Source organism: Eptesicus fuscus, chromosome 13, assembly GCF_027574615.1.
Source record: "Eptesicus fuscus isolate TK198812 chromosome 13, DD_ASM_mEF_20220401, whole genome shotgun sequence".
Classification (NCBI taxonomy): domain Eukaryota; kingdom Metazoa; phylum Chordata; class Mammalia; order Chiroptera; family Vespertilionidae; genus Eptesicus; species Eptesicus fuscus.
Genome location: NC_072485.1, coordinates 40,930,941 through 40,948,857, shown reverse-complemented (window position 1 = coordinate 40,948,857; position 17,917 = coordinate 40,930,941). Strand labels below are relative to the sequence as shown.

At 57.8% G+C, this 17,917-nt stretch overlaps 1 protein-coding gene and 1 non-coding gene across 2 annotated transcripts in view; both read left to right on the top strand.

The window, feature by feature from the left end:
- Positions 1 to 16,406, top strand: part of ARHGEF17 (Rho guanine nucleotide exchange factor 17) — a 54,494-nt gene extending 38,088 nt beyond the window's left edge. The window contains exons 2-21 of the mRNA XM_054725033.1: positions 430 to 507; positions 2,998 to 3,180; positions 5,862 to 5,978; positions 6,198 to 6,290; positions 6,474 to 6,650; positions 6,899 to 6,949; positions 7,202 to 7,311; positions 7,422 to 7,507; positions 8,960 to 9,078; positions 9,428 to 9,641; positions 10,183 to 10,256; positions 10,475 to 10,674; positions 10,885 to 11,183; positions 11,678 to 11,927; positions 12,218 to 12,304; positions 13,407 to 13,474; positions 13,716 to 13,864; positions 14,224 to 14,398; positions 14,507 to 14,776; positions 15,634 to 16,406. Of these exons, the coding sequence (XP_054581008.1) occupies positions 430 to 507; positions 2,998 to 3,180; positions 5,862 to 5,978; positions 6,198 to 6,290; positions 6,474 to 6,650; positions 6,899 to 6,949; positions 7,202 to 7,311; positions 7,422 to 7,507; positions 8,960 to 9,078; positions 9,428 to 9,641; positions 10,183 to 10,256; positions 10,475 to 10,674; positions 10,885 to 11,183; positions 11,678 to 11,927; positions 12,218 to 12,304; positions 13,407 to 13,474; positions 13,716 to 13,864; positions 14,224 to 14,398; positions 14,507 to 14,776; positions 15,634 to 15,830 (2,997 nt within the window). The 3' untranslated portion in view covers positions 15,831 to 16,406. The remainder of the gene's footprint in view (positions 1 to 429; positions 508 to 2,997; positions 3,181 to 5,861; positions 5,979 to 6,197; positions 6,291 to 6,473; positions 6,651 to 6,898; positions 6,950 to 7,201; positions 7,312 to 7,421; positions 7,508 to 8,959; positions 9,079 to 9,427; positions 9,642 to 10,182; positions 10,257 to 10,474; positions 10,675 to 10,884; positions 11,184 to 11,677; positions 11,928 to 12,217; positions 12,305 to 13,406; positions 13,475 to 13,715; positions 13,865 to 14,223; positions 14,399 to 14,506; positions 14,777 to 15,633) is intronic.
- MIR9272 (microRNA mir-9272) lies at positions 10,802 to 10,895 on the top strand. The gene has a single exon (NR_128977.2). It is a non-coding gene; the product is annotated as a microRNA mir-9272 (primary transcript).
- Positions 16,407 to 17,917: the final 1,511 nt, after the last annotated feature.

Sequence of the window (17,917 nt, the reverse complement as noted above, 5' to 3'; positions counted from 1 at the left end):
ATCTGTAGCAGGGGTAACAGCTTTTACCCTCAGGGGGAAGCCAAGCGCTGAGTCTGAAGGTGGGGTTTTCAGAATTGGCCGCTGGAGTGGGGGATGGCCTACAGGCATCCTCCTTTGCAAATGCGAGAAGTTACTGATTTTTTTTTTTTTTTTTTAGTCTTTCTCAGAAGCCCAGTAGGGGAGCCCAAAAGTAAACAACCATGGGAGGGGGGTGGAAGAGCAAGGAGCACTCTGGGGAGGCAGGGAGGTGCAGGGCAGGGGCCTCCCTGCGGAGGAGCATGTGAGCAGAGAGCTGGCATAGTGGGTCCAGGGCACCTTGGAGGACAGCCAGCAGCCCTGGGTGGTGGCAAACCTTAAAGGCCAGGAGAGGGTGTGGATGGGCTCTCTGGGCCCACGTGCAGTGCTCACCCTTTACCTTCTGTTCCCCAGGACATGCGGAAGCACGTGACCATGACCCTGCTGGACACGGAGCAGTCATACGTGGAGTCGCTGCGCACCCTGATGCAGGTGAGGCTCACCCCTCTCAGGCTCCCGTTTCGCGGACAGGGAGCCAAAGTCAGAGGTAGAGAGGGATGACCCTGGGAAACACCACCCCTCCATAAAGAACTCCCCAGGCGACTACCCCCAGGGAGGAAGCCTCCTCTAGGGCAGGAGAGAATACAAAGGGCCTTCATGAGGCCAGACCAGGCTACCCCAGGGTAGCGGCTCCCTTCACTCCACCGTCCTTCCAACTCCCCAAGGCATCCGGAGTCTGAGCTTAGATTGTGAAGCCCTCTGGTGTACCCCCCTCTCCATTTTATTCATGGACTGAGAAGGAATTTGTTGAGTGGAATGAAACGTTAAGCTCCTGCGTGTGAGACCCTCCAGGGGCAGGAAACACAGGGATAAATAAGAGAGACAAGGCCCTGCACAGGAGCTCTCGGCCTGCTGGGGGCATAGTTGACTCTGTGGGCACTCCTGAAGCATGGAAGGGACAACTGTGAGTCATGGGATCAGCGTATTTTCCCTGGAGGACGTGCTGGCTTCCTCCTGAACTGTCTTCTCCGCAGCAGGAACAGCATGGCAAAGTCCAGTAAGGAGAAGCTGGCACATCCAGAGGTCCATGTGGCCAGTACAGAGCCCAGGGGTTGGTCCTATGGTGATGCTGAGGGAGCCAGGAGGGGCCACATGGTAGGGGTCTTGAATACCAGCAAGAGGGTTTGGACTCTGTCGAGCGTCTTGGGGAGTCAGTGAAGGGCTTTGAGCGGGGGCAGAGTGTAGCATGACTGGTGCTTTACAAAGTCTGTGACTCCTGGGAAGGTGGGTAGCAGAAGAGGAGGCCAGGCCAAGGTCACTGAGGTCAGGTGAGGGAGGAGAGGCCAGGACCAGGGCAGAGGCTGCAGGGAGAGAGAGTTGGGGACAGACATTTAAGAGGTGGGTTGGTCAGGCCAGGCATGGTAACTGATTGGCTGTAGGGGGTGAGGTGGGGAAGCGCAGCATGATGCCTGGGCCAGCATGGTCTCAGCTGAAGTGGGGCCTGGCATTCACAGTTAAAGATGAGTTTGTTCAAGCCACCTGGGCAGAGTGAGAGTAAAGGGCAGAAGGCAGAGCCCTGGAGACATCCAAAGTATTCATTAATTCACTCCACAACCCCCTCCAGAGCACCTTCTTCATGCCATTCTCTGGGTGGTTCAGGGAGCGTGAGAGAGAAGCTCCTGTCTCCCGGAGCTCAGTCTGTGGCAGAGACCAACAGTAACCAGGCAGACAGACCACACATGAGGACAAATGATGATGCAAAAGTGCACAGAGAGTATGTACTTAACAACAGGATATTGTTCAGCCTTAAAAAGGAAGGAAATTCTGACACATGCTACAATATACATCAGCCTTGAGGACATTATGCTCAGTGAAATAAGTTAGTCACAAAGGACAAATACTGTGTGATTCCACTTGTATGAGGTAGAGGAGTCAGATTCACTGGCTCACACTGGCCCTTGCGGAGAGTCTCCTCACCATCACCCCTGGCCTTTTCAGAATCCCAGCCACGTGAGAGGATTCTGTTGAGCTTTATTTTCTGGAATTTGTCTTACAAAACAAGCCAGATTTTTAAAATGTTTAATATACATTTTATTACGATGTTGCATATACTTTTTCAGGGTTTTTTTTTTGGCCTGCAGTTACAGCTTGGGCCAGTAGAGGGCAGCCTCTCCACGAGCACAACGGCCACCGAGCAAGGGCTGTTTATGCTCAGGAAACACCACTGAATGCAGATTTGAAGTGAAAAATAGGAAGTTTAGTCACAGGCTGACCAGCAGATCTGAAAACTGTTAACATAATGTTCAGATAGTGTCACTAACAGCCTCCAATAACTTCCCATGTGGCCTCCCATGCCCTCCCTGCTTTATTTCCCCACAGCAGTTATCATCTTTTGACTTACCATGTGATTTCCACAGGTAATCAGTTCCAAGGCACGTTCTTCACATTTTCGCATCTCTGAAATCAAGGTTCATTTTATAATTGAACGCATATCATTTAATTGACAACAAATTTTTTTCTTAAAGATACATCTTAGATTTGATGAAATGTGCTTTGTTTTTATTATTTTATTTTATTTGTGTAGTTTATCTGACTATATTATAAACCCTTTCAGGGCAGGGATTTTTCTCTTTTTTGTTCACTGGTGTTGCCCAGTCTTTGCACGGTGCCCAGCACATAGTAAATGCTCAGTAAAACATCTGCTGACTTGGTGTGTATCTATGGGTCTTCCAGGGAGCTCTGTTCGTTCATGCATCCGACAAACCTTTCCTGAGCCCCTCACGCCCATCTATGCCAGGCACTGGGCTGTGAGGGGCACTGGGGATAGGTCTTCCTATTTCCCTCCTAGAGATCTGAGTCTAATGAGGGAGATCCAAGAGGCAGGGCCACTGAGCTGCAGGCTTGGGTGACTGTGTGCACCTATGCCACTGGGTTGGCGTGCCATCTCTGAGGGGACCCACACTGACCTCATGGGTCCCCCAGGGCTACATGCAGCCACTGAAGCAGCCAGAGAACTCCTTGCTGTGTGACCCATCGCTGGTGGACGAGATTTTCGACCAGATCCCGGAGCTCCTGGAGCACCACGAGCAGTTCCTGGAGCAGGTGCGGCACTGCGTGCAGACCTGGCACGCCCAGCAGAAGGTGGGAGACCTGCTCATCCAGTCGGTGAGTGGCCCTGCTGCCTACAGTGCAGCCCCACAACCTCGCAACCTCAGGCCCCTCCTGGACAGGGCTGGCTGCTGCTGTGGGCCCCTCACCCCACCTCACTCCACTTCACCTGGGCAATGATTCTGACCCCAGATGTAACCCCAGAACCGGACCAGACACGCACTGACTGCAGACCCTGGGTTGACCTGAACCTGGACATTGCCCAATCCCAGGGTTTGGATGGACTCTGGTGTGGACCCCCATCCCAACCAGACGCTGACCTGATCCTGCGCCCAACTCCGGTTGCTGACCCTGAATTGGTGCCGACGCTGCCCCAGACCTCAAAGGGATGCTAGTCCTAACCTCAACTCCTACCTTGACCAGCTCTTTTCTTCATCAGATATTTCAATAATAGCTAACTATTTAGCATTTGATATGTGCCAGGCATTAGTCTAAATACAGTATACAGGGTGGGGCAAAAGTAGATCTACAGTTGGGAGTACATGAAACAGAGTTTATTCTTGTTTTATTAATTATTGTATTATTTTCCATATGAACAACGGTAAACCTACTTTTGCCCCACTTTGTATATATCAAAAACTCTAGGAAGAAGGTGGTATTATTACCCTGAATTTAAAGTTGATGGCTCTGTGGTAGAGAAATAAGATAACCTGATCAAAGTCACAGTGAGCAGGTGGTGCAGGATTCAGCCCCCAGAAACCTGGTTCCAGAGCTCATGCTCTGTCCCACCCTGCATTCCCTTTCACCCTCCGCCTTCACACTTCCCAAGATTCTGCAGGAGCATTTGAGATCCTGCTCCCTGCCATATGTCATCAGTTTGGCTCAAATAAATGCTCATTAAAAAAAAAAAAAGATGCTGCATAAGAGACTGGGACCTTTGAAAAGAGATTGCTTCAAAACTCAAAAAGATGCCAGCGGGGGGGGGGGGGGGGGGGGACGGAAAGATGCCAGCGGGGCATCGATCCTTGAACCAGGAGGTTCTGGTTCGATTCCAGATCAGGGTGCATGCCTGGGTTACAGGCTTGATCCCCAGTAGGGGGAGTGCAGGAGGCAGCCAGTCGATGTTTCTCCTCAATGTTTCTATCTCTCTTTCCTTCTCCCTTCCCTTCTCTCTAAAATCAATTTTTAAAAAACACATTAAAAAAGCAAAACTAATAAGCATTTAACCAAATGTCTGTAAAACATAACATGTAATTTTCTTTATTAAATTTAGAATTCATTTGTTATTTTGCCAGAATATCCGAGAATGCATGATGACGATGAATAAATTATAGTCAAATGCAAATTAGTTACTCAGAGCCAAATAATTTGAAGAAGCAAAATTGTAAAACTCCTTCTAAAAATTGTACTAGCAAAACAAAAGAACATCTATTTTTATGGGATGTGGATGTGTTTGTGATGATGTGAGGTCTTAGAAGGTCTCTGCTGACCTGAAACGGATGTGATGAGAACCTTGGTCTGGCGGTGATGGGACCCCAGCTTGAGTGCTGACATCTCCAGCCCATCACCACCCTCAGTGCCACTCAGATCCTCTTCTTTCTATATTTTTATTGATTTCAGAGAATAAAGGAGAGGGAAAGAGAGAAGCATCAAGGATGAGAGAGAATCACTGATCGGCTACCTCCTGCATGCCCCACATTGGGGCTGGAGCCCACACGCTGAGCATGTGCTCTGACTGGGAATTGAACCCTGACCTCCAGGTTCACAGGTCGACGCTCAATCACTGAGCCACACCAGCCTGTCACTCAGATCTTGATGCTGACCATGGGGTATAAAAGGAGCCCTTGCCTCCAGGGAGGGGTCAGCATAGGGTGCTCTGTCCCAGGATGCGGGCAGTTTGTGGGGACAGCCTTCCTTCCTGAGCTGCTTCAGCCTCCACCCTGAGGCACGCCTGGGGAGTTGGGAATGGGCAGGGCACATGGGCTTGGAGGCTCGGAGGAGAACCAGAAACACCACCACAGGTTGCCCCGTCATCCATAGTGCAGCTGACACAGGAACCGGGTGTCCCAACTCCCAGCCAGGGCCTCTGACCAAGAACCCCGACATTTAGCCCAGCTGTCAGCCAAGCAGCAGGTATTAGCCACCAGCTGTGTGCCTTTCCCTGAGCGGGGCTTGATGGGGTGGGATGGGGGCAGCTGTCTCCTTGGAGAGGGAAAACTTGTCCTGAGGATCAGGGGAGGCCAGAGACCAGGTGTAGTTCCAGGCAGAGCTGCTTCCTGGAGGAGGCAGAGCTGGAGCCCAGCCCTGAGGACAGGTGAGATTGGGGGGGAAGGGCATCCTGGTGGAGGGAATTACATGAGCAAAGGCCAAGCAGCTAGAACAAGCCTGTGTTGCTCAGAGGAGAGGGAGGAGGGAGACCTGCCTGCCTGGACTTGGTGGAATTGGAGACCCAGGGATAGAAGTGCCTCCATTGGAAGTGAGGGAACCTGGTCTGAGCTCACAGCACACATCCAGGCACACGGACAGACACGCATGCAGATATACACGTGTGTATGTCTGTGCACACACCTAATCACACAGTCACACATACAGCATGTACACACAACACGAGCACATCCTTATCTCTCAGGGACTGTATCAATGAAGGAATGTTGACTCTTGAATCAGTGGAAACCAGGACAGGGTGAGGTGGAGTAAGGGACACCTTGAGGGTCCCCAACCTGTGTCTTCACCCACAGTTCTCCAAGGAAGTCCTGGTCAACATCTATTCTGCCTACATTGATAACTTTCTCAACGCGAAGGATGCTGTGCGTGTGGCTAAGGAGGCGAGGCCTGCCTTTCTCAAGTTCCTGGAGGTACCGTGGGCCCGGGCCGAGGGGACGGGAGCCACCCTCACCTTGGGCCAGCTTTGGGGACCCCAGGAGCTCCCAGCCTGGGCACCACAACCCTAGCCAGGGTCACCTTCTGCCCTCAGGCTGAGCTGGAGGGGCTTCCTGGGGAATGGTCCCTGGATAGTCTCTTCTTTGCGTGTCATACCTCACGCAGCTGCCCATCCGCCCTGTTTGGGGTTTCAGCAAAGCATGCGTGAGAACAAGGAGAAGCAGGCGCTGTCCGACCTCATGATCAAGCCCGTGCAGCGGATCCCACGCTATGAGCTTCTGGTGAAGGTGGGTAAGGCCTGGAGGCGTGTGGGGATGCCGGGGGCTCTGAGGCTGGGTCCCCAGGGCGCAGGTAGGAAAGGAAGTCCTCCGTGACATCTGCCCATAGTCCCTCCTGCTGCAGAGTCCGTGTGGGGCCCGGGCCCAGCAGGGCAGCTAAGCAGACAGATCTGGTCCCTGTTGCCACCCCAGGACCTCCTGAAGCACACCCCTGAGGACCACCCGGACCACCCGCTCCTGCTGGACGCACAGCGGAACATCAAGCAGGTGGCTGAACGCATCAACAAGGGCGTGCGGAGTGCCGAGGAGGCAGAGCGGCACGCCCGCGTGCTGCAGGAGATCGAGGCTCACATCGAGGGCATGGAGGATGTGCGTGCAGCCCCGCCCCACCCTGCCCACGCCTCTGTCCACCTGTGGTCACCTGGAACGTGGCTGTGTTCACGTCCACAGCGGTGTCCGCCCTTCCTCTTCCACATCTGCCTCTAGCCATGTGTCTATGGCCTGACGGCGTCAGGAGGGGGAATGGGTGTTGCTTCCACTGGCCTGGCCCACAGGGTCTGGGAATGGGAGGAGGATTCATAATTACCTGCAAGACACCGGTACCTCCTGTCCCACAGCTCCAGGCCCCACAGCGGCGGTTCCTGAGGCAGGAGATGGTCATTGAAGTGGTAAGAAGTGTCCTGCTGTCTGCGTGCTTGTCCCCGCTCCCACCCTGCTTCGTTCACACGTCTGCTCATACCCGCTGCCCATGGCTGTCCCTGCTCTTCCGCCCCAACAGGATCCCTGGGTCGAGTCCCAACTCTGCCTCTGCCTCTGGGCAGCTGGGGGAGAGTCCTCACCCCTCCCTGGGCCTGGCTGTCCCCGGGGCACTGTGGGCAGGAGGGTGGGCCTCGGCCTGAATCCTGCCTCGGACCCCACAGAAGGCAGTCGGCGGCAAGAAGGACCGGTCCCTCTTTCTGTTCACGGACCTCATCGTCTGCACCACCCTGAAGCGGAAGTCGGGCTCCCTGCGGCGCAGCTCCATGAGTCTGTGAGTGGCTGGGTGGGGCCGGGTGGGGTGGGGCTGGGGAAGTGGGAGCAGTTGTCCCTCCCCGGGCCCACTCCCCTGCCCTGGCCTGAGCACCCCGTGGCTCCCCACAGGTACACGGCAGCCAGCGTCATCGACACGGCCAGCAAATACAAGCTGCTGTGGAAGCTGCCGCTGGAAGACGCAGACATCATCAAAGGTGGGGCTGCCTCGGAGTTTTGGTCGTTGGGGTCCTCCTCTGAGAAGCCCCCCGGTGGGTGTGAGCTGTGGCCAGGCTGGCTGTCCTCCCGCTTTTCTGCTTTGGGCCCTTACTTTCCCGTCCAGTATAAGGGGTCTGGCGCACACAGGTCTGGTTGGCATCCAGCGAGCAGACCAGGACCTGTCCACGAAGACCCCTTCTGACGTAGGCGGGGCTGGGCCGGGTGGTGCAGGGAGCACAGACACCCTGTATTAGCCATCGATGGACTCCTGGAAGCACCCCGTGTTCGGTGAGGGGGCACAGTTCTGGCCCAGCAGTTCTGTGCACAGGGAACATAGACTCACTCAAGTATCCCCAGGTCAGTGCAAGCAGAAGGCTGGTTGGAAAGATCGTGTTGTTTGGGGCTGAGACTGTCGGAGCTGAGGCGGCTTTATGGACCTGCTCCAGCGGTCTCTCTCTCCCGCTCGCTCTTCTCCTCACTGCTCTCAGCTTTCTCTGCTTCCTTAAAACTCCCATGGTCCACCATGCCCTTTTCCGATCGGCCTTTCTCCCTCAGCTCTGGCCTTGCTGCTCCAGGATCCCCCCTCACCTTACTCAGTGAGGTGGTTGGTGTAGAATGGTGGTGTGGGCACCTCTGGGCTGGAGGCAGTTCAGACCACCTGGGGTGGTCCCCGAGGTGAGGGAGGGACTTGGTCAGCCCCTAGGTGAACCCAGGCCTGCCCCACAGAGGCCCCTGTGGAGGAATCCAAGCCGGTTATTGGCCCACTGCGTCTCTTCACATGAGGGAACAGGCCAGCTGGTAAAATGACTGTCTTTTGGTCATGCGTCCAGTCCCGGTCCAATCAGCTATGGCGAGGCGTGGGGCAGGGTCACACGGGAGAAAACGTACGGTGAGAGCTGTGGGACGTTTCCCTCCGAAGGAGCAGGAGGTCTCCCAGCCCCGACTGGTCTAGTACACTCCACGGCTATCACGTGCACCCCCGGCCAGGCAGCGCGGCGCGTGGGTGCTGAGCCGGCCTCTGGGCCGGCGGCGTGGCAGTGGTGAGGTGCCCAGAAGCCCAGGGAAACCCAGGGCGTCAGCTCGTTGCCCCTCCGTTGTGGAGGCTGAGTCAGCACGTCGGACTCCCCGTGGGCGGCTGCACCGCTGCACAGGCCAGTTTGTCAGCTAGCGCCGCCTAATCTGCAGGGCCGTCTGCTCTTTGTGCTCTTCCAGGGGTCTCTCCAGGGCCCCGCACCCTGTGCTGTGTAGCTCTTAGGCCCAGTCCCCTGCCCCCAGGCCTGGGGCTTCCCTGCGAACTGCCCGCTAGCTTTATTCCTGGGCACGTGGGGTTTGCTGTTGGTTGGGCCGCTCCCCGCACCCAGCTGCAAGTCGTGCGGCGAGGGGCGGGGTGCCTTGCCAAGCTTGACCTTGTCCGTTTCTGGGTCTGTCCATGGCCTTCTCTGTCCCACTAGGAGCAACCCAGGCCACCAATCGGGAGAACATCCAGAAGGCCATCAGCCGCCTAGACGAGGACCTGACCACCCTGAGCCAGATGAGCAAGCTCTCTGAGAGCCTCGGTTTCCCCCACCAGGTCTGCGTCCTCTGCCTGAGGCTGCCTGCAGTTGAGGGCGGGGATTCCCTGATCCTGTCTGCGGGAGGGGACATCCCTGTCACTCTTCTAAGAGGGAAAACACAGCCTCACCTCATCAGAGGGAAGTAGCGTGTCCCAAGCCTGAGGTGGAGACACAGTTCCATCCCAGCTGAGGGAGGAGAGAGGGACATCCTGTCTGTGGGGGGAATGCAGACTTCCTCTTGGGCTGAGAGGGGCGATAGGGTCCCATTTTCTGTGGGAGGGAGAGGCAGGTCCCATCATCATCCCCAGGACAGGAGCAGGCTGTGGGGAGCTGTGAGGGCCTGAGGCCTGGGCTCTCCCCGCACAGAGCCTGGACGACGTGCTTCGGGACCTCTCGGCCGCCATGCACCGGGACCTGTCCGAGAAGCAGGCGCTGTGCTATGCGCTTTCCTTCCCCCCGACCAAGCTGGAGCTGTGTACCACGCGGCCCGAGGGCACGGACTCCTTCATCTTCGAGTTCCCCCACCCTGACGCCCGCCTTGGCTTTGAGCAGGCCTTCGATGAGGCCAAGAGGAAGCTGGGTAAGCCAGGCCCATGCTGGCGCCCTCCTCCCAGAACCTCGGGCAGTGGGCAGTGGGCAGTGGGCAGCACCTCACGCTGAGACGGTGGCAGCCTGTGCTCCAGTCCCTGCGGTGGGAGGATGGACTAGACGCCCGCAGTGAAACAGGGCTCCCCCAGGGCCTCCCTGCAGGGAGGGGATTCCACGGAAAGGTCAGCTTAAGTCAGGGGATTCCACGGAAAGGGTCAGCTCAAGTCAGGGGATTCCACAGATAGGGTCAGCTCAAGTCAGGGGCCCCGTGGTGGGAGTGCATGGCACTCGTCTCCACACACAATGGAGGAAGCCTGGGTCACGGAAAGCTGTTGTTCAAGGTCCATGGCTTAGGAGATTCTTAGAGACATCTGGGTCTATCTCCTGTGTAAGGCCAGGGGCAAGCCGGGCATAATTCACATCCACCTCATTCTCCCTCGAGAGACCCTGAGGGGCAGGGGAGGAAGGGAAATGGGCGAGGTAGGAACGAGGATGAGGTGGATGCTAAGCAGTGTCTGTCTGTCTGTCTGTAGCATCCAGCAAAAGCTGCCTAGACCCTGAGTTCCTGAAGGCCATCCCCATCATGAAAACACGCAGTGGCATGCAGGTATGTGTAGGTACCTGGGTTCCGTGGGTGCACATGTTCAAAGCCAGGCCGTGTTCATGTGTTTCTGTTTTGTATTACATACATGTCCTGAATATTGCAACTGCTCCCATTATCTGTGTTGGGAATCCATACACACCCATGTGGGCCTGCCTCCAGTCCTGCTGGGCGGGGCTAGCAGCGATTCCGCCATTTGCCTTCCCCATTGGTGGTGTTTGCAGTTCTCCTGTGCGGCCCCAACCCTGAGCAGCTGCCCAGAGCCCGCGCCGGAGGTGTGGGTGTGCAACAGTGACGGCTACGTGGGCCAGGTGTGCCTGCTGAGCCTGCGCGCCGAGCCTGACGTGGAGGCCTGCATCGCCGTCTGCTCCGCTCGCATCCTCTGCATTGGGGCGGTGCCCGGCCTGCAGCCCCACTGCCAACGGTGAGGCCCGCAGTGGGCAGGGCTGCTGGACGGAGTTCCTGCCTTCAGCACACCGAGGTCCCTCCGCGTGGGTGTGGGTGTGCGTGTGTCCCTAGGATGTAGGTGGGGCCTTGAGAGTGTGTCCATGGTGTGGGGTCTGGGGGGCTTGCCAGGGAGTGGGGCTGAGTTTGGGCTCCTGGGGACTCTCATCCCCACCCCTTGGTCTCCCAGGGAGCGGCCTGCATCACTGAGGACCCCCCAGGAGTCGGCACCTGAGCCTGCTGGGCCAGAACTGGAAGTCGAGGCTGCAGACGAGGAAGCAGGGATGCTGGCAGAGTCAGGGCCCCAGCCCTGCCTACACATCTCCATTGCCGGATCGGGCCTCGAGATGGCACCAGGCCCTGCTGAGGGTGACCCCCGCCCGGAATTGGTGCCCTTTGACAGTGACTCGGACGATGAGTCTTCGCCCAGCCCCTCCGGGACCCTGCAGAGCCAGGCCAGCCGGTCCACCATCTCCTCTAGCTTTGGCAGTGAGTGCCCAGCGTGGGGCTGTCAGGCAGGGCGGACACCCAGAGGGGAGGGCAGCCTAAGAGTACGGGTGGGTGAGGAGGGACCCGAGTAAGCCCAGGCCTGGAATCAAGTCTCAGGACGTCAGCACACAGAGCAAGGGGGCTGCAGGGTGGGCAGGACCCAGAGGACAGTGGGACAGTCAGGTCAGATGCTAGAATGACTGACAATTAGAGAAGATGGAGTGGGGTGTGGAGTGGCTGGTCCCTTGGTCCATGGGATGGTGGCTGATTGGAGGGGGCCAGGCTGGGACTAGGAGCCTGTAGCGCTGGGCTGTCAGCAGGGTAATGAGCCTGAGCTGATGCAGAGGCCTCGGGGTCGGGAGAGCAGCTGCGGAAGGACCCTCGGGAAGGACATGGCCAAGAGGGATGCATTGAGGGGAGACTGAGGCCCAGAAAGATATCAGGGCTCAGGCCTGGCTGAGGGCAGTGGAGATAGAGACCCTTGTCTCCCTCAGATGAGGAGACCCCCAGCTCCAAGGAGGCCATGGCAGAGACGACCAGTTCAGAGGAGGAGCAGGAGCCTGGCTTCCTGCCACTGTCTGGCTCCTTCGGGCCTGGCGGCCCCTGCGGCACCAGCCCAATGGATGGGCGAGCCCTTCGCCGCTCCAGCCGTGGCTCCTTCACCAGGGGCAGCCTCGAGGACCTGCTGAGCGTGGACCCTGAGGCCTATCAGAGCTCCGTGTGGCTGGGCACTGAGGATGGCTGGTAGGGACCCGGAAGGGGCTGGGGTCCCAGTGCCAGATCCCTGAGCTGCTCACTTTGGGAAGCATACGGTTTCCTGAGCATGGGGGCTTTGGTTCAGACCCCAGGGGTACTGCCAGCCAGGGCTGCCACTGGGTCTGAAACCCACAGGGAGGCTGTGGGACCTCAGTACCTTGAGCAGGCACCTGGCGAGGAGGTGGTGGTGGTGGAGATAAGGAGATAAAGTGGTGGAGGGATGACTCCAGGGACTGGTGTGCCCAGCACTTGTCACAGGTGCACACCCTGATCCACAGTGTCCACGTGTACCAGTCCTCCGACAGCATCCGTGACCGCAGGAACAGCATGAAGCTCCAACACGCAGCCTCGGTGACCTGCATCCTGTAAGCCCCGCGGGGCCCTCCCGTCCAGACCTTCTCGGCTGCACTTGCAGACTTCCTCCTGCCCACTGGGTCCTCCTGCTCTCCGGGTCCTCCTGCCCACTGGGTCCTCCTGCCCACTGGGTCCTCCTGCTCACTGGGTCCTCCTGCTCACTGGGTCCTCCTGCTCACTGGGTCCTCCTGCCACCGGGTCCTCCTGCCCCCTGGGTCCTCCTGCCCACTGGGTCCTCCTGCTCACTGGGTCCTCCTGCCACCGGGTCCTCCTGCCCACCGGGTCCTCCTGCTCACCGGGTCCTCCTGCTCTCCGGGTCCTCCTGCCCACCGGGTCCTCCTGCCCACTGGGTCCTCCTGCTCTCCGGGTCCTCCTGCTCTCCGGGTCCTCCTGCCCACCGGGTCCTCCTACCCACTGGGTCCTCCTGCTCTCCGGGTCCTCCTGCCCACCGGGTCCTCCTGCCCACTGGGTCCTCCTGCCCACTGGGTCCTCCTGCTCACCGGGTCCTCCTGCTCTCCGGGTCCTCCTGCCCACTGGGTCCTCCTGCTCTCTGGGTCCTCCTGCTCTCCGGGTCCTCCTGCCCACCGGGTCCTCCTGCTCACCGGGTCCTCCTGCCCACCGGGTCCTCCTGCCCACCGGGTCCTCCTGCCCACTGGGTCCTCCTGCCACTGGGTCCTCCTGCCCACTGGGTCCTCCTGCTCACTGGGTCCTCCTGCCACCGGGTCCTCCTGCCCACTGGGTCCTCCTGCTCTCTGGGTCCTCCTGCTCTCCGGGTCCTCCTGCCCACTGGGTCCTCCTGCTCTCCGGGTCCTCCTGCCCACTGGGACCTCCTGCCCACTGGGTCCTCCTGCCCACTGGGTCCTCCTGCTCTCCGGGTCCTCCTGCCCACCGGGTCCTCCTGCCCACTGGGTCCTCCTGAGGCCTGGCCCTAGGCTAGCTGTGCCTCTCACTTGTGTGACCGTGGGCAAGTCAGTACTCCTCGTAGACTCGGGCTTTCTCACCTGGAGAGGTGGACTCTCGGGAACCATAGCCATTTTGTCTGTGATTTCCTTGGCCGCACGTGACATGCTCGGGTCTCCTTAAGCCCCTGACCCCCCTCCTTGCCCTGCCTAGGTACCTGAACAACCAGGTGTTTGTGTCTCTGGCTAATGGGGAACTTGTGGTCTACCAAAGAGAAGCAGGTGAGTGTCCACCCTCCCCGCCCTGGAGGCCCTTGTGGTGTTGGGCCTCTCTCCTGAGGGAGGCTGGAGCCTTGGGGCCCTGAGTCTGGAGATGTGGCTTTGGGCACCTCCCAGGCCCTCTCTGGGCCTTGCTGTCCTCAGGTTTAAATGGGGTTGTTAGCACCTCATTTCAGGAGAGCGTGAAGCTGAAATGCAATACTGAACTGAATTTGCTATTTTCTTTACCCTGTTCTCGCTCCAGGTCGTTTCTGGGACCCCCAAAACTTCAAATCTGTGACCTTGGGTGCTCAGGGGAGCCCCATCACCAAGATGGTGTCTGTGGGCGGGCGGCTATGGTGTGGCTGCCAGAACCGAGTCCTGGTCCTCAACCCTGACACCCTGCAGCTGGAGGTAGCAATAGGGATGGATGGGGAGAACAGACTTAGGATGAGCCAGGCCTACGAGAGAGGGAGATGGGACTGTGGGAGGTGGGGGGCAGCATAAAAAAGTATCCAGGGAGAGGCCAAATCACTTAAATATCATGGGGGAAGGGCACCTCCATTCTCATGTCTGAGGATTAAGTGGGGGGCTCCCCGGAAGCTTGGATAGATTAATCACCCAGACCAAGGAGCCAAGCTGCCTTTGCTGTCAGTCGGGTGGGCTTTCTGGGGAGGTGTGGTGTGGGTATAAGGGAAGCACAAGGCAGGGAGGGGACAGGGAAGGCAGGCCTGCCGGTCACCCATCTGCTCTCTACCCCCACCCCCCACCAGCACACGTTCTACGTGGGGCAGGATCCCAGCCGCAGCGTGGCGTGCATGGTGGACTCCAGCCTGGGCGTGTGGGTGACTTTGAAAGGTAGTGCCCATGTGTGTCTCTACCATCCAGACACTTTTGAGCAGCTGGCAGAGGTCGACGTCACTCCTCCCGTGCACAGGATGCTGGCAGGTAGTGGCCTCAGTCTACCACTTCCTTTCCCGCGGGGCCTTTCCCGCCCCATCCCCGAGGCTGCGCCAGGGCCAGGATTTGGCCTCAGCTCTCTGTCTCCCACCCCAGGCTCGGACGCCATCATCCGGCAGCACAAGGCTGCCTGCCTGCGGATCACAGCGCTGCTGGTGTGTGAAGAGCTGCTGTGGGTGGGCACCAGTGCCGGCGTCGTGCTCACCATGCCCACCTCGCCCAGTACCGTCAGCTGCCCACGCGCACCCCTCAGCCCTGCTGGCCTGGGCCAGGGACACACTGGCCACGTCCGTTTCCTGGCTGCTGTCCAGCTGCCAGATGGCTTTAACCTGCTCTGCCCCAGCCCGCCACCTCCCCCAGACACAGGTGCGTCTTGTATCCTACCCCACCCCTGGGTATTGGACTTTTGGGTTAGGATTTCCCACTGTCCTGCCAGAAGAGGGTTAAGAGGGAAGAAAAAATGTAAGAAATGGAAGTAGGCTATGGAAACCCCCAAGTACAATCTACTAGGAAAGTGTGTGTGTGTGTGTGTGTGTGTGTGTGTGTGTGTGTGTAAAATTCTGTCCAGACAGGTGTCATGGACACGAGTGACTATAAGCTAAGAATTAGGATATGGCACAGGCAGGGACATACACAACAGGAAATAACACAGGGTTAGAAATGATGTCTGTCTGGGGCAGGAAGTGATGTGCAGAGCAGGAAATAGAAATGACACCAGAGAGCGGAACACAGAGTGGCAGGTAGGACAGGAAAAGGACGATGAAAATTAGAAAGTGAAACGTATTAGGAAATGCTGTACATCAGGGAAGCAGCCATTAGCCAAGCCTTTTGGCAGGGCAGGAAACCATAGTCCCAAGGCAGTGTGTGTGTGTGGTGGTGGGGGGGTCAGCAGCAGGGCAGCCCGGGCGGGAGGTGTCTGTGCAGACTGAGCGCCTACCTGGGAAAGGGCATTGGAAGCAGAAGCCGTCCGAGGAAGACGGTATCCGCAGTGACCAAGAGACAGGCAGTGGCGTGGCCCCGGGACGTTAAGTCACTTCTGCCTGAAAAGTACAGCCAGGAGGCAGGAAGTTGTCTAACAGCCAGGAAGTGGACACTTCTTTCCAAACAGGAAGTTCTTGCCTAACAGGTAGTAGGATCTCCCATAGGAAGTGTGCATGTCTTTCTTCCTATCTTCTGGGGTGCGGGAGCTTAGGCCCTAAGGGACCCTTCCCCTCCGCCCCCAGGCCCCGAGAAGCTGCCGTCGCTGGAGCACCGGGACTCCCCTCGGCACCGAGGACCCCCCTCGGCCAGGCCAAAAATGCTGGTTATCAGTGGAGGCGACGGCTATGAGGACTTCAGACTCAGCAGTGGGGGCGGCGGCAGCAGCGAGACCGTGGGCCGCGATGACAGCACGAACCACCTCCTCCTATGGAGGGTGTGACCCTGTCCAGATGGCTCAGGACGTGGCCACCCACCTGCCCTCAGCCTGCTTGCCTCTTCCTGACCCACACGCAGACTGCCCAGAGTGTCCAACGGGGCACACCTGTGCCGCTGGGCTCCTCCCATTTCCGCGGAAGCGTCCTGATGGAGCACCTGCTGGCCAGTGGGCCAAGGCCTTTCCTGACCCTCTGGCTGCTCCCGTGCTCCTGGTCATGATGGGGGCTGGGTGGGGGGCACGAGGGCTACCCAGACCTCTGTCCCTGGAGCTTCTACCAAAGACACGGCGAGGCCTGGACCCCAGGGGGCTGGGGAGGGCCATGTGCAATATTTGGAGGGTTTTCTGGGGCAGTGGGAGGGCTGGGGGATGGAATCCTTTCCCATGTACAGTATTTATGTTTCTTTTTAGATGTGTACCTTCCCAAGCACTTATTTATGCAATGACCTAGGGCAGGGAGTGATTGGAGGAAATGACAGAAGGAAAAGAAACCTATTCCTGCCCTGGGGGGCCACCCAGGACCCTAACCAAGCCTTCCTGGAGGGACCAACCCCCCCTCATTAAATACATGTGCGCGCGTGCACACGCGCGCGCGCACACACACACACACACACACACACACACACACACACACACTGCATGTTCAGGGCACTAAAACACTGCCTCTTCACACTTTCCAAGCCTTATTCTGATTGGGCCGCCCTCCAGCATCCAGAGCCAAGGACCAAGGACCGAGTCCCTCAGTCACCCAGAGCAGGAGGATGGGGACAGCAACTTGGCATTGGCATTTCCTCGTCTGTTGGCAGTGCCTGCAGCAGTCTCTGAACTTGGGAACACGGATGGGGCTTGGACAGGGCTCTCTGCTGGCCTGAGCAGGAAGGGAAAAGGCCCTTGCTCTCCTCACAGTTGCCTCCCAGCCCCTGTGTCTCATGCACTGGCACACGCGGTCACCTTAGGAGGGTGGACCTAGGAGCCCCCTCACTCTGACCACAAATCCCTCTCTTCACACCCCTCCTGCCAAGGGCAGCCCCTCCAGGAAAGATGCCCAAAGCCGAGGGGCTGGACAGGCCTCTTCACCTGGGAATCACTCGAGGGCAGCCTCTGCCCTGCCCCTGGACCACAGGAGCCAGTCTGAGCCCCAGCCCCCTCGCTGCTTCAGCTACCGCTCCAAAGGTCTGGTTTCAGATGGGGTTTGTTTGGTTCTGTTTTTCTTTGGGGTGGGTGGGTCATTGCGGTCTTAATTATGTTTCTCTTGCTACCAAACAGTCATGTATTAACTGTCTTTGGATGATGAATTTTAAAGTCAATAAATAGAAACACCAAATGACTGCTCCCCATCAGTAGCCTAGGTGGCCTGCCAGCAACCTAAGAGCTTCCCAGCTGCATGGGTTTCCTGACACCCCCTCTCATGTGCAGAAGGGAGGCCCCGAGACCCAGAAGAGTGGGGTGGCAAGGCTGCCACTGACTTGCCGTGGTATCCTGAGCAGGTCACTGCCTGTTGGGGCTGCAGTTTCCTCATCAGGAAAACAAGGGGTGTGCTAGTCCAGTGCTTTGTAACCAGAGCTACATGTCAGAATCCTGTACAGATTCCTGCGTAAATATAGAGCATGACACAGATTATATGTCCATGTGAGCACGGCTCCCAGGCTCCCCTTGACTCCTGCGCCAGTGGGTCTGAAATGGGGCTGGGGAATCTAAGCTGCCTTAGGCTGTAAGTAAAAGACTAGGCAACTGCTGAGCCTGTCCACAGCTCCAGGGAACCATTCCCAGCAGCCTCGCATGAGGCCGGGGAACTTGACAGGCCAAGGAGAGGTCAGGCTTTGGAGCTGGGGTAGAATCCAAGTTTGTCTGATTTCTGGTCCAAAGAAGTGTATCATTAAAAAAAAAAAAAAAGTGTGTCATTAAATCAGACACAAGAATGCAAAGGCTGCCCTCACTGGTTTGGCTCAGTGGGTAGAGCGTTGGCCTGTGGACTGAAGGATCCCTGGTTCAATTCTGGTCAAGGGCACATGCCTGGATTGTGGGCTCTATCCCCAGTGTGGGGCGTGCAAGAGGCAGCCGATCAATGATTCCCTGTCATCATTGATGTTTCT